This window comes from Haplochromis burtoni, unplaced genomic scaffold (assembly GCF_018398535.1).
Source record: "Haplochromis burtoni strain Fernald_Lab_line unplaced genomic scaffold, NCSU_Asbu1 Contig_649, whole genome shotgun sequence".
Classification (NCBI taxonomy): Eukaryota; Metazoa; Chordata; class Actinopteri; order Cichliformes; family Cichlidae; genus Haplochromis; species Haplochromis burtoni.
In genome coordinates this window covers 7,467-20,823 of record NW_024583010.1, presented here as the reverse complement: position 1 = coordinate 20,823, position 13,357 = coordinate 7,467, and the positions used below count along the sequence as shown (strand labels likewise).

Genomic DNA, 13,357 nt, shown 5'->3' with positions numbered 1-13,357 from the left:
CACTTTAATAGTGTTGAAATCAAATCCGACAGTGTTAATTTGGACATGCTGGATTTGCTGTGTATAGAAGTGAATAAACCTGGTGCTGTCAGTAATAAATATTGTTTGACTGACTGATTTTTAATGTATTGTTCCTTTCACTGGGAAACATTCAGGGTCAAAATATATAGTTTAAGATGAAAACGGAGATTATTTATTGTATTTAGTGTCTGATGAACTAAAGACTCATGAACATGTGACTTAGACTGGACTTCTTTCCTGATCACGTCTCCTGGACCAGCTCAGATATCCTCCTCTGACTGAAGCTTGAAATGAACGATTGGACTTTAATGTCTAATGTTAATGTTTAATGTCTGCCATCTACTGGTGAAGTTGGGTGTTACAGCACAGCAGCTGCTTTTTATACGACAACAGTTTAATTCTACAAAGCTGCTCAGACTTCTTTACCTTCCTGTTGTGTTAGGGTCAGCACTGACAGATTTGAAATTTTAAATGCATAAAAAAATCATATACATTTGTTTATTGTATCAAGGCTTTTTGACTTTGTCAAGAACTTATATTTCTACAAAATAAAACAAAAACAAAATCTTTTCACTAAATTATAAAATGCTCTAGTTGAAATTATGACATTTGTGTTGTTAGGGTCAGTTTGGACCCAGTTATAATATTATGTGTACAAAGAAATAATCAGAGCCAAAACTGAAATCATAAGTGCACTGTCAGCTAAAACACTTACAGCCAGCTAATCATATGAGCTTTAGGGGATTCTTATTTTGCGTAGTTAGGGTTAGTATACCTGCATGAAAACAAAACTAACAAAGACGGGCATGTCAAGTCATGTGATGTGAATTCACTCATTTGAGTAACCATTTGACTTCCAGAGTGCACATTTACGTTTTGCAGCTTACAAAAATGAGAAGAAGATTCACAGTGAGCCAAGTTATGCATCATATTTTTGGTGAAAATGAAGGAGAGGACACAGAGCAGCATAGCGATTCCGACGGGCAGGTTTCTAAGGAGGAAGACAATGTGGACTATCATCCAGAAGACACAGACACATCTGATCAGAGGAGGAGGTCGCTGGTGCTAAAAGATTCAAGTCCAAAAATGGTAAGATCTCATGATGTACATGGCAGGGCAGCTGCTGCAAATGTCATCAAAATGACCCCTGGAATACAAGGTTTACTCTGACCAGAGTCGGTGACATGAAGACATGTTTTGAGCTATTTATGCCATTGTCGCTAAAAAGGATCATCATTACTATGATGAACCTTGAAGGAAAAAAAAGTCCATGTAGAAAGATAGTTATGAGGAATACCTGGATGCTTTCATTGGTGTTCTTCTCCTTGCTGAGTGTACAGATGCTGCAATGAGGCCACTGATAGTCTGTGGGACCCATCGTCAAGCAGGAGTATTTTCCAGAGAACAATGTCACTTCACACATTTCAAATGATATCAAGAGTCCTCGGATTTAACGACAGAGAGGCCAGAGCGAGATCTAACAAGCTTGCTCCCATCAGGGATGTCTGGGAGAGATGGGTGCAGCTCCTTCCGCTGATGTTCATCCCAGAGGTGACAGTGGATGAACGTCTTGTTGCTTTTCGAGGAAAATGTCCCTTCCGGCAATACACACCCAGTAAGCCAGTGAAATAGGCCATAAAAATTACCCATGACTATAACCAAAACAAAGGAGGAGTGGACTTTTTCCAGATTATATTAAAGGTCTACCGCTGAAAACAAAAAATAAATTATAAAAATACTTGTTTTTTGCCTTTTCTTGATGTAATGACATCACCATAGATGTAATTTTAGTTATTAATCTTAAAATGAAAAAAATCAATCAAACAAATTTATTTAAGAGATGTGTCCTATACCCCTCAGTATTAGTCAGGTAACACAAAAACCTTTTATTTATTAATATGATTCTCTTGAGGTTAATTTTACCTTTTTTTTTTATTGAAATCGAGGGGTAAAGTGACAAAAAAGACCCAGAGGCCCACACCAAAATTATTAAAACCAAGATTTTCATAGATAAGAAGCCTAACAAGGTAACCATGAGATGAGAAACAAATTGGATGGTAGCTTATTGTTTTTAGTGTATTTTATAGCTGATTTAATAGCTGGCACGTTAACATAAGAGATGATAACAGAAAGCTAACACAAGAGGAAGGTTTAGCAGCGATTACAGCACACATTACCCTGCATCATTTTCTCCATCACAGCACCCGGGAACCATCCTCTTCTTTCAAACACGTAACAGTAATTCATGTGTTTTGGTTTCTGTTACTTCCACAGCTACTTTGTTAGGTTATTGTCATTCCAAGAATACTTCAGTTGTGTTTTATGAGATTTGGGTTTATTCTACCTCTATTGTGTTTTATTTATCTTACAGTGTGTTTTGTGTGCTTTTGCAGTGGTTTTTTCCTTCTATTTGCTGTTTTAGTTGACCTCTCGGCTTCACTGTAGATTTACCCTCTGCAGTTTGTTTGCTGTACACAGTCTGAGAACAGAAACAAAAACAGAAAAATTAATAATAGAGATTAGCTCTACAATGAACACCGGTGTACCACAAGGCTGTGTGATGAGCCCTTTCCTCTACTCCCTCTTCACCCACGACTGCAGAGACCTGCTGATGGTTCCAACACCATCATTAAGTTTGCAGATGACACCACGGTGATTGGCCTCATCAGTGACAACGATCTATTGTGTTGTTTTCTGCATGTTGTTTTCAGCAGGTGTTGAAGCAGACTTGCAGTGTCTTTTCTCTCTCTATTCCTCTTCTCCTCTATTTTTCCCCTCTCCTTGTGTTAACTTCTTCCTTAACTTCTCTTTCCTTTTTTTTTCTTGTCCCCAGCCCTGTCTGCTCTGATTGTAATACGTGAAAATAAATAAATCCTAATAAAAATCGAATAAGCTGTGAGAATCAAGTGGACCAGTATAGCGAACGCCGTAATGATCCACTTGGGAAAGTAAATCTGTTGGTCATTTTTCTGGTCCTACAGACAATAATTGTGATTGCTACACTGCTGGATAGGACAGGTGGGGGAAAGGGGGGAGGGGAAGAAAATTACATGTCATTAAATGTGATACTGAAAATAATATGAAGGACCAAAAGCTACCATGTAACCAGCAACTTGCTGGTGCTCAGTTGCTGCACATTAACTTTTCTGTTGTTGTTTGACCTGTAAGCTCAAAATAGCTGCTGGCTCTTCATATTAAATATATTCACCTATTCAGTGTATATTACAGCCCTAACCATAGGTCTACTATGAAATGGTTGAAATGGGTTATGGAGCTGTGTTGTGCTTAATGTTAGTTTTATGTGTGTTTCTTCACTTATTCTTTTAGTTTCCTGCCTGGGGGATACGTTTTATATGTGAGTCTCTTTTGAATGTATATTTCTAAATAACTCGTGAATAAACCCAGTTGTAACGTTACACGAGTGCATTCTGACTCGAATTAGAATGTGTTAGTTTTGTGAATGGAGAGAAATATAAATGTTGTTACACTTGATTTTAATCTGTTGCTAAGTCTCTTCTGCTTTGCTGGAAATGCAGCTACTGTAACACAGCACACACATGGCACGCATAACTCTTCAGTTAATTATTTTTGCTTTGATCTTTTTACAAACTGAGGTCATTTCCACTTCTCTGTTATTAGGCTGTGGAAAAGAAGCTTCAGTGTTTAAATGGATCCACCTGCTCCTCCATGAACAATCAGTCAGCTATGAAACTTCAAGGGGCAGAAAGTAAAAACAGCAAAAATGTCTTTGCATATTAAATTAAAAACTTAAATGGACATTTACACAGATGGATCAACAGACATGATAGATGTATGGTCATGTTAAAACATCATTTGCATTACTGAATAACAGAATCAAAAGAGCTGCAGATCATTTGGCAGTTCACACAGAGAAATTGCAGTGATATTAATGACCGTCCCACAAACAGGGAACTCAGAGGATAGAAAAAGTTCAGTGCTCACTAGATTACATAACTTAATAGGTTAAACATTTGACCAGTTGAACAGATTTACTCAATGAACTCTTACGCAGGATTCTTTCCTGGTAAATAAGGAGAAGGTATTTAATATTATTTGGGTAGCTCTACATGTTGTTATCAGGAGAAAGGACATGGTCCTAAACAACCATTTAAACAGGACAGGGTGGAGGCGGACATGGCAAAGTGGGCCCTGGCTAATAGGCCAACAGACAGCTTAAAGCTTTGTTTGACAGAGCAGATAGAGCGTAAGACACCCCTGAAGACTCTAACTCCCAGAAAGCTTAAAATTATAATTATAATTATTCATAATTATTCATAGTTTGGTATGATAAACAGCCTTGTTCGAAATTGCGTAATGCCTGGGTGCGTCACTGTTTTAGAGAACAGACCTGCCAGATGTGACGATGGCATAAATTTGCCAGTAGATGTCAGCGTGAAGATGTTTGTCGTTGTTTTGAAACTTGTATTGTTTTGATACAATTCCAGTACAATTGCCTCAAACGTGTTTCAAAAAACCTCTGTATTTCTTTTCCATCATAAAAATGTAGCAGTTTTGAAGTCGTGCATGGATTCTTTATGGGACGGCAACTCTTGTTTGTTTGTATTCTGTAACGCGGAAGTGCCAACATCGGACTTCAGGTGAAGACTTCTATATTCTACTTCACAACCAGAAAAACCCAGAAGAAGCCAGAATCTTCTGGAAAACAAAGGTTATATAAACTACGCCTGCACAATGATTTCATTTTTTACGCAGCTTTTGCCTGACCATGAAGTTGTAAGCGAAACGATAGCCGTTCTTTTATTTTCACCGATCGCTTTAAATTGGTTTCGCTAATAATAAATAATTTGATTCATTCAATTGAATTTATTTGTCGGAGTTTTATTTAATTTTTGTAAGTTTTAACCAAGTGAAAATGGCTGGAATATCTCTGCTATCAGTGCTATTTGTCATGCAGATGACATCGTCCTCTGCGGGTAAGAAAGTTCGTTCAAAGTAACGTTCACGGAGCGCGTGTCTGTGTAAATGACCGTGGGTTTAAGTCCAAAGTCCAAAGTTGTCCAGATTTTTGTTTTTACTTTCGTTATCCTTAAAGGAAAAAGCCCGAAAACTACTTAAACTAAAATCAGTCGTTATTAGGAGGTTGGATATTTGAAACAACACACAGCTGGGCTTTCAAGGCATCATGTAGAGCCCCGAGTCACACAGATAAATAACTTTTATAATATGTGAAAAACAGTGTACTGTTGTCATTGGTTGCCTCTTAGGTATTTCCTTATAAGGCAATAGTCTCTGCTCTTCTTTGCCTTGGGTTAATGTGGCACCCTGGGAATTTTACACGTTAAAAACATTAGCATCCAATATGAAATTGTGTGTTGTTAATAAGTTTTCTGTTTAACTTAAATTCTAAAACACTGCAGCTGCTTTTTGTGATGTCGAGTTTCCGAAGCACAGATGGTTTTAGAGAGAGCCAAATGATCTTAAGAGGAGAGAGCCGGAACTGCTTTCAGGGAGAAAATAAAACAGGAAGAAGTTTTCAGCTCAGAATTGTACCGTGAAAATAAAATGTATTTTTTTCTAAGGAAAGAAAACGCATTCAGTAGTTTTTAGTTAAATATTTACTTTTGAATTATCTGAAAAATAAGAAAAAGCTTGTAGTTTTGTTTGTTCCAGTGTGTCGAAATAAACCTGATCACACAAATTCCCAGGAAGATTAAAAGTCAACCAAGCTCATCAAAACTTATTTTTCTTTGCATTTTATTGTACAGATGGGTTCATTGTGCATTGCGCTGAATTACTAAATAACTGAAATAGCCTCACAAATGTTACAAATAGTGTTAGCTCAGGCCCTAGGGTTGGGGATAGACCCTAACCCTTTTATTTCATTAAAAAATGGAATATGGAATATTATTTGCTTATTTTGGGATTAATACACCCCCATCCCCTCAGATTTTTGAAGTGAAGTTAGCCCTGAAATGAAGCTGGATGGTTCCTCTATTCTTTAGTCCCGTGGACATGACGTCCACATTTTCCAAAAAGATCTTAAACCTTCTGATCATAGGATGGTTTTTCACTTTCCCTGAGCTCATGCATTGAGTCCCATGACAGGGTCACGCCTGTTTTTCATGCACAGCTACCTGAGGCCTCAAATATCAGAGGCTTACAACATTGACTTTTAGCTTGTACCTTGCCTCCAGGTGCTCAGAATCTTCTGATGATAACATGTTCTGTAAATGATGAGACATTCAAAACCCTTACCATTTTATTGTGACAAACTTTTCTTAAAACTTCCACAATTTGTAGAATCTGTTTTTTGTGGACTGGTGAATCTCTGCCTGTCTGTACTTGTTTGAAACTCTGCTTTTCTCTAAGATCTCTAAATAGTTAGACATCTCAGTTTAACCATTTTGATATGTTTCTATGTTCTGTGTCTTTTCAACCAGAGTAGCTTTAAAGTTCTGGAGCTACAAATAAATAATTTATTAGTTTATTTAAAAAAAATGATTTTACTTTCTGCATTCATATATTTGTTTGTATCTTTATCTTTTTGTATCTTTGTTTTAAAAAATCAGAGCCAAGAGGGGGAGCAACTGATGGTGGGCAAAAGAGCTTCATGAAACCTTAGAGCCACAGTTTGGAGTCTCTTGATCTAAGAGTTGGTTGGGAAGGAGCTAGTGTACAGTTTTGTGCAGCTGTCTGAATATCCTTTTACCTCCCCGGTCTGTCCAAAGGAAAAGGTGACACATATATTTCAAAAAGGCACATTCAAGATCAACAAGGTGCTGGATGTTGCCTTACTACAGTCCCTGTCACCCACACATGTTACCTAGATGTAGGTGACATGAGCTTGTGTGCACACTAAAGCTTGTTGGCACATTCTCCCATGTGATGACACCTGCACTTGCATAATGTGATGGGTTATACACACTGTGGGATCATGATCACATGCCCTTAACCTGGAGGTAGCAGTAGAGACTGACATTTTACCCCCTGAGAATTTTGACCTATTGCTCTTAAAACCTTAGGCATACCTATTTACAACTCTATGAGTCTCCCACAGGTCCATGTGAGTCCCAAGACTTCTTTCTACTCCGAATTATATTTCTGACCTGCTAACACTTTGGTGTCCTACTTTGAATCTTACACATGCAAGACAGTTGTCGGTTTGCTCTTCCATTAGGGCAATAAATCCTCTTCATCACCTTCCATCTTCTTCAAGAGTGAGTCTTAAAGAAGTGAGTGAAGGTGATGATCTCTTTCTGCAAACTGTGGTGTGAGCTCTGCTTGCTTGTTTGTCATTTTCATGACACTACATAGCTCACGTTTATTAACCGGCTCAACATTTCTCTGACTGCTGCTGTCTTGTGTGCATCCCACTTTACTTCAGTTTTTGAGATTAACTATGAATTTAACTTATCAACTATCTAACATTTTTGTTTCATGAGTTCTATAAGAATTTTCTGCCAATGATAGTAAAGAGGAAATGTGATCACTTTTGTTAATTTTATTGGTCATTTCATTCAAATTCACCTTTTCAAAATAAACTGGGTGATGGCCGGTCTGCCAGATAATGTGCTCCATCTGGTTCGGTTCAGGAGAGCTCAGCAGTCTCTTTGTCATCCTCACTCAGATTAGCTGCTGTATATGTGAACATTTGTACTTTTAACCTCTCTGCTCTGTGTTGTTTCATCTTTCAGATCACAGAAACATCACATCTGGACAAAAGAACGTCACTCTGACATGTCGAGCTCCTAACAACAACACCATTATTATTGTAGAGTGGAGCAGAGCTGACCTGGGAGATAAATATGTGCTTTTGTACCGGAATGAACGCTTTGATCCAGACAACCAGCATCCATCTTTTAAGAACCGGGTGGATCTGAAGGACAGACAGATGAAGGATGGAGACGTGTCTCTGATTCTGAAGAATGTGACGATTAATGACACTGGAACATACGAGTGTTGTGTCAAGAACGAGCTAGACAGTATGAGGCTCATCAACAGCATCGACCTTCATGTTGTTCCTCCAGGTGAGTGAGTAGAGTTGAGTGTGTGTGTGTGATCAGAGGTGAAGCTGCTTCCTGGTTGTTGATGTTTGTTTCTAAAGATGTTGTTGATGAGACTTTGTAGAAAGCAGCTGGTCTGAGTGATGTGATCAGAGTGCAGTAGATAATGTCTGACAGCAGTTTGAAGAGGAAATGGATTCTGTTCTGTTCTTCACTCATCACCTACCTGACAGCTGACACCTCACACCTGTTTATCTCCTGCAGGTCAGACAGGAGGACACACAGAGGATGGATCTGTTGGACTGAAAGTTTGTCTTCCAGTTGTTATTTTCCTTCTTCTTGTTGGTAGTGCCTTTGTTGGTTATTTGATCTACAGAAAATATAAACAACGTAGCCAGGACTCATATTGCCCCACCACTGAACCACAGATTGAAATGTCTCAGAGATTTCTGAGTTCTGAATCGCCTGCTAATGAACACAATGACAGAAATGACCCGGAAGAAAACAGCTGTCACCAACACTCCACAAGGATTCCTGATGCCACTCTGACACTTGAGAATGAACTACTTCATCCTCATACTCCTCAGGAAACAGCAGGACTCCTTCCAGAGAGTGACATCAGAGTGCAGTAGATAATGTCTGACAGCAGTTTGAAGAGCAAATGGATTCTGTTCTGTTCTTCACTCATCACCTACCTGACAGCTGACACCTCACACCTGTTTCTCACCTGCAGGTCAGCCAGGAGGACTCGGAAAATATGGGGGGAAGAAGGAATGGAGTCAATAGACATCTTGGACTGGTAGCTGTTATATCAGTTGTTGTGCAATTTGCCTGCTTGTGATGACTATAAAACTGATGAAGAATTCTCGCCTCTGTCCAGTGATGAAGAGCAGGGAAAGAAAGCAATATATTTATATTTCACTCGTCACAGTGAAAAAAACAGGTGCAACAAGCTCGACATTTTTAAATGAGAATAAGAAAGAAAAGTATTTCTTTGTGCCCCCTCTCCCTGTTAATGCCCCACCTGGCCCCCTGGGAAAACTTTGCTAGATCCGCCCCTGCACAGTTACCAGCTGTCAGCTACTTAGAAAAGGATCCTGGTGTACAAAGTAATATTAAATCAATTCTAACAACAGATTATCAAGCTTAAACCTGCTGCTGTTGTTTAGCAGCTGGTTTCCTCTTTCTGGCGCAAAGTTGACCAAAAACAAACAAGAGAGAAAAGCCGATCAGCTGATCATTAATTTCATGACTGAAGTAGCAGCAGGAGAGGGAGGGAGAGAGAGGTCGCTCCATATATTGGGTGTTAAGCTTAACGTGGAAATGCTTTACAAACATTCAGAGATGAATTTACACACTTGCTTTACTTCTCTCTGGGATAACTTTCTCGGAGATGAAATGCCGGTCTGGTAGCGAGGCTCTAAATGCTCAACCAGACCGCCAACAGGTCTCGCACACCACAGCCGCTGTATCACGTGACGCATACTGCTCCGACGTGCTACGGTTATGAGCTGGGTTATGCCATGTCACAAGTTTTGTGAGGTGCTTTCGTGATATTTAATGGATCAGATTACATTTTTTATTTCTCTCCAATATCCGATCCAGTAATTTAGGTCAGTATCGGACCGATACTGATACGTAATATCGGATCGGTCCATCTCTAGTGCAGACATGTCTGAACGCTCGTGGAAATTCATCTGAAAATGTTAACAAAACAAACAGAATCAAGATTCTCAGGTTATGTCTGCACCTGTCATGTTACCCCCTTCAATTTCCTCCCTGTTGTGGTGGAGGGGTTTGTGGACTCCTGGGAGATTTGCTTTCTGGAGAATTACTTGCAATTGTCACACATAACTGCCAACTCAAATATTACTGCATTGTTTACAGATGCTTCAACAGTGTACAGACTCGTAATGGACAATAATGGCACATTACTGTAATATCAGCTGACTGAGCCCAGCAAGTATGTATTCATGTTTAGCCATAAGGGGGTGCTTTGAGTACATCTTTTTTTGATATAGCTGGAAATGTAATTCTTAAAAGTGATTTGCTTCATGGCAGTAAAGCTTTTTTTTTTTTTTTTTTTATGTCATTGTTATTATATATTTGTATTTTTATGAAGGGTTTTGGTTTGGTTTTTGTGTTTTTATGTATATGGAGGAGGTTATAGATTTAACTTAGTCTTAATAATACTATGACCAAGGTGTTATTGTGTATTTCAGGAATGCCAAGAACAGCTCACACAGTGTGATACACATCAACATCAACACAGAGGTCATGGAGTTCGTCCCCAGTTTCAGATTCCCCAAATTGCACAACAGCCTGCCACGACTGTAACATATCTGTGATTGGCATGGAACTTCACAGACAAGCAATCTGTGTTAGGACACCTGTCAAAGTGACCGCAAGCTATGAGTTATGAATAAGCTGTAAAGGAAAAAAATCCACCACCCTCTGTTTTCATAATGCTGATGGAAAAAACTATCCGCAGAGACCAAAGCTTTTTTTTAAAGCTATTTTTATGTTTTGGAGCCGACCTCAAGAGGACATTAGAAGAGCTGCAGGTGTGGATGCTTCAATTTTTCAGTTCTTCTGGCCGATGCTTAGGGTACGACATTAGAGCCGCCAAATAACAAAGCTGCTTGCTGTATAGTACGAACTTCTCTGAAACATTTGAACTTAGAAGATGCATGTTTTTATGGCTCATCCACTTGTTTCATTAACATATCAATATTATTGTGGCTCTGAATAATCAGGCAGAGGAATTACAGGACAGACCAAAGCCAAGTCTCATTTAATTTGATTCATATAATTATGCATTCATGTTAAATTAGTAAATAGAAGGTTGAGCTAAAAACATTACCAAGCACTGTTTGTGTAGTTTCTTCATATACAAAAACATTATGGTCCTTTTGTCTTTATGTGCTACATTTTGAGTCAAACAGTCATCTCTGTTTTCATCCTAAACCGAGTTGAATCACGACGAGACAAAGATGATTAAAAAATGAAGAAAATATATTCTATTTAATTTCAATCCTTTTTACCCTCCAATTTACAGGGTATTTGTTCAAGTGTTTTACATGAAACATGTTATTTTCTGGCTTTGTGAATATAAGCTTAGAAAAAAAGAACACAGACTTAAGCTAATGTCCTCAGGTCCTATTGCTGGTGAACACCAGAAACTGGGTTCCAGTGGCTGGACTGGTGACTTTTCATATATGTATCAGACCACAGCAGGTAACGTACTATTAAAGGCTCTTTTTGGGACATGTTCATATAAAAGGGTTTTTATTTCTAAACTCGTGTCTCTGAACATCTTGCAGAACATTCATTTCATACATATACTGTCATAGTCACAAAAGTGTAGCAGTCAAACCTTCATAAGTGAGCTTTTAATGTGATAGAAAAAAGCAGGAAGTGCTTACTAATTTGTGTCAACGGAGGGAAAAGTCTCAGTACGGTGCTGACTGTCACTGATGGATCAGAGCAGCCTCTGTGTGTAACTGTGTTTCTGTTTAGAGAAGAAATGTGCAGATGTTGATTCCAGCTGTTCTTCTGTAGAAACCATCATACAACTGCTGCATGGGGATGGATTCGTGTGACAAACATTAATTTGCTCAGGTTTTGTCCATTATTTATTATTTCTAGTTCATCTAGACTTAGATGAACCTTTGCCTTACAAGCAAGAGATCCCTAGTTTTATTCTAAAATGAGAATCACTTTGTAAGGAAATGCATGTGGTGTAGGAATTTAAAAAAATGTGCAAAAGCAAACCTGCAGAGATCTCCCTGTGATGACTCCTGATGGGAGCAGCTTTGAGTCATTTTTAGTACCTTAATGTAAATCTCACAGCAAGCTGATATGATGCTGTCTGCTAAAAACAGTAAGGAGACGATCTGCTGAACCTGTTGGATTTTGCTGTCACCTTGCTTAACATTTTTGTATAAAGGACCAATTCTGAGATGTTTACAGGTTGAAGAACAGGATTCCTGATTTCTAGGAACTGACTTGCAAAATTTTTAATGACATTTAACATCAGGTAGAAAGTTTAAAAGAACAACTAGTTCTTTTCATTCACTGGGTCTCATGGAAAGTTGTCAGTGTGTCATCATTTTAGTAAAAGAGGTGATGTGAGTTTAAAAATATATATGTTATCAGATGATATATTAATTTTAATATCAAAAAGTCAAAGCATCACACAGGACTGAGTTAATCTTTATCTACAGTAAATGTAACCATTTCATTAGAACTGCCCATGCTGATTTTGTTCATTCTTTAACAAACTATGAAAGCTCACTGATGATCTGCTTGTATCCATGTTAGTGTTTAAAGTCCAACATCTCCCTCTGGTGGTCAAATATAAACCATGTGTGAGGATGGTGTTCATGTAAAATGTGAATCACAGTGTTCCAGTCAGTCATCAGTGTGTCTCTGCACAGCTGTAATTAAAATGTGTTCAGAGGGCCTCAGTGTCTGAATGGTTCCAGTTCAGCTCCATAACAGCAGCGTCCCTGGTTTCAGCTCATATCTGCCTCTCTCACTGAGGAGGACGTCCACTATATGGACATGGACATTTTTTTATATGTTGTTGTGTGTTTGTGCTTGTTCTTGTACTAGAGATGGACCGATCCGATATAACGTATTGGTATCGGTCGATACTGACCTAAATTACTGGATCGGATATCGGAGAGAAATAAAAAATAAAATAAAATAAAAAATGTAATCCGTTCACAAAATCACCTCACAAAACGTGCAACTTGACGTAACCCAGTCCAAAAGATTCAGTAAGCTACATCAGTGTCTACTGTTTACTATCATAGCCAAGTGACACTTCACTATCCCTACTAATTGATGTTATCTCGTTATATCTCTGTTGTGGTCAGTGCTATTCTCTATGCTGTTGCATGCTGGGGCAGCAGGTTGAGGGTCACAGATGCCAACAGACTAAATTAACTGATCCACAAGGCCAGTAATGTTGTGGGGACGGAGCTGGACTCCGTTAGGGTGGTATCTGAGAAGCAGATGTTTTCCAAGATAAAGACATTGTTGGATAATACCTCCCACCCACTCTATGACATGAGATGCTGGCTAGTCACATGAGCATGTTCAGTGAGTGACTAAGATTACCAAAAGGCACCACTGACCGACAGAAGAAAGGATTCCTGCTTGTGGCCATCTCCCTGTACAACTCCTCCATCTAACACACTGTAAATGTCACGAGGGGACCTTTCCAAGTGCATTGTTCTGTTTGTGTGGAGCGGAGCAAGAGAGGACACTTTTCCTGATTCTTCCCTGTACCCCTGGGAACCTTGGCCCCCTTCTCCTACACCTGTATATAGTGCACCGGGAGT

At 38.9% G+C, this 13,357-nt stretch overlaps 1 protein-coding gene across 9 annotated transcripts; it reads left to right on the top strand.

Moving 5' to 3' along the window:
• Positions 1–4,382: 4,382 nt before the first annotated feature.
• Positions 4,383–10,441, top strand: LOC121812541. Of its 9 annotated transcripts, XR_006053149.1 has the most exons (5): positions 4,389–4,976; positions 6,573–7,066; positions 7,181–7,235; positions 7,698–8,030; positions 8,271–9,010. XR_006053149.1 is itself a non-coding variant. In XM_042215053.1 (3 exons), the coding sequence occupies exons 1-3, from the start codon at positions 4,916–4,918 to the stop codon at positions 8,636–8,638; spliced, it is 762 nt and encodes a 253-aa protein (XP_042070987.1). In that variant the 5' UTR covers positions 4,404–4,915; the 3' UTR covers positions 8,639–9,010. The 9 variants fall into 9 exon arrangements, 1 of the variants encoding a protein (XP_042070987.1); XR_006053147.1 differs by having other exon boundaries at positions 4,383–4,976; positions 7,181–8,030; XR_006053146.1 differs by having other exon boundaries at positions 4,392–4,976; positions 6,573–7,235.
• The last annotated feature ends 2,916 nt before the right edge of the window (positions 10,442–13,357 follow it).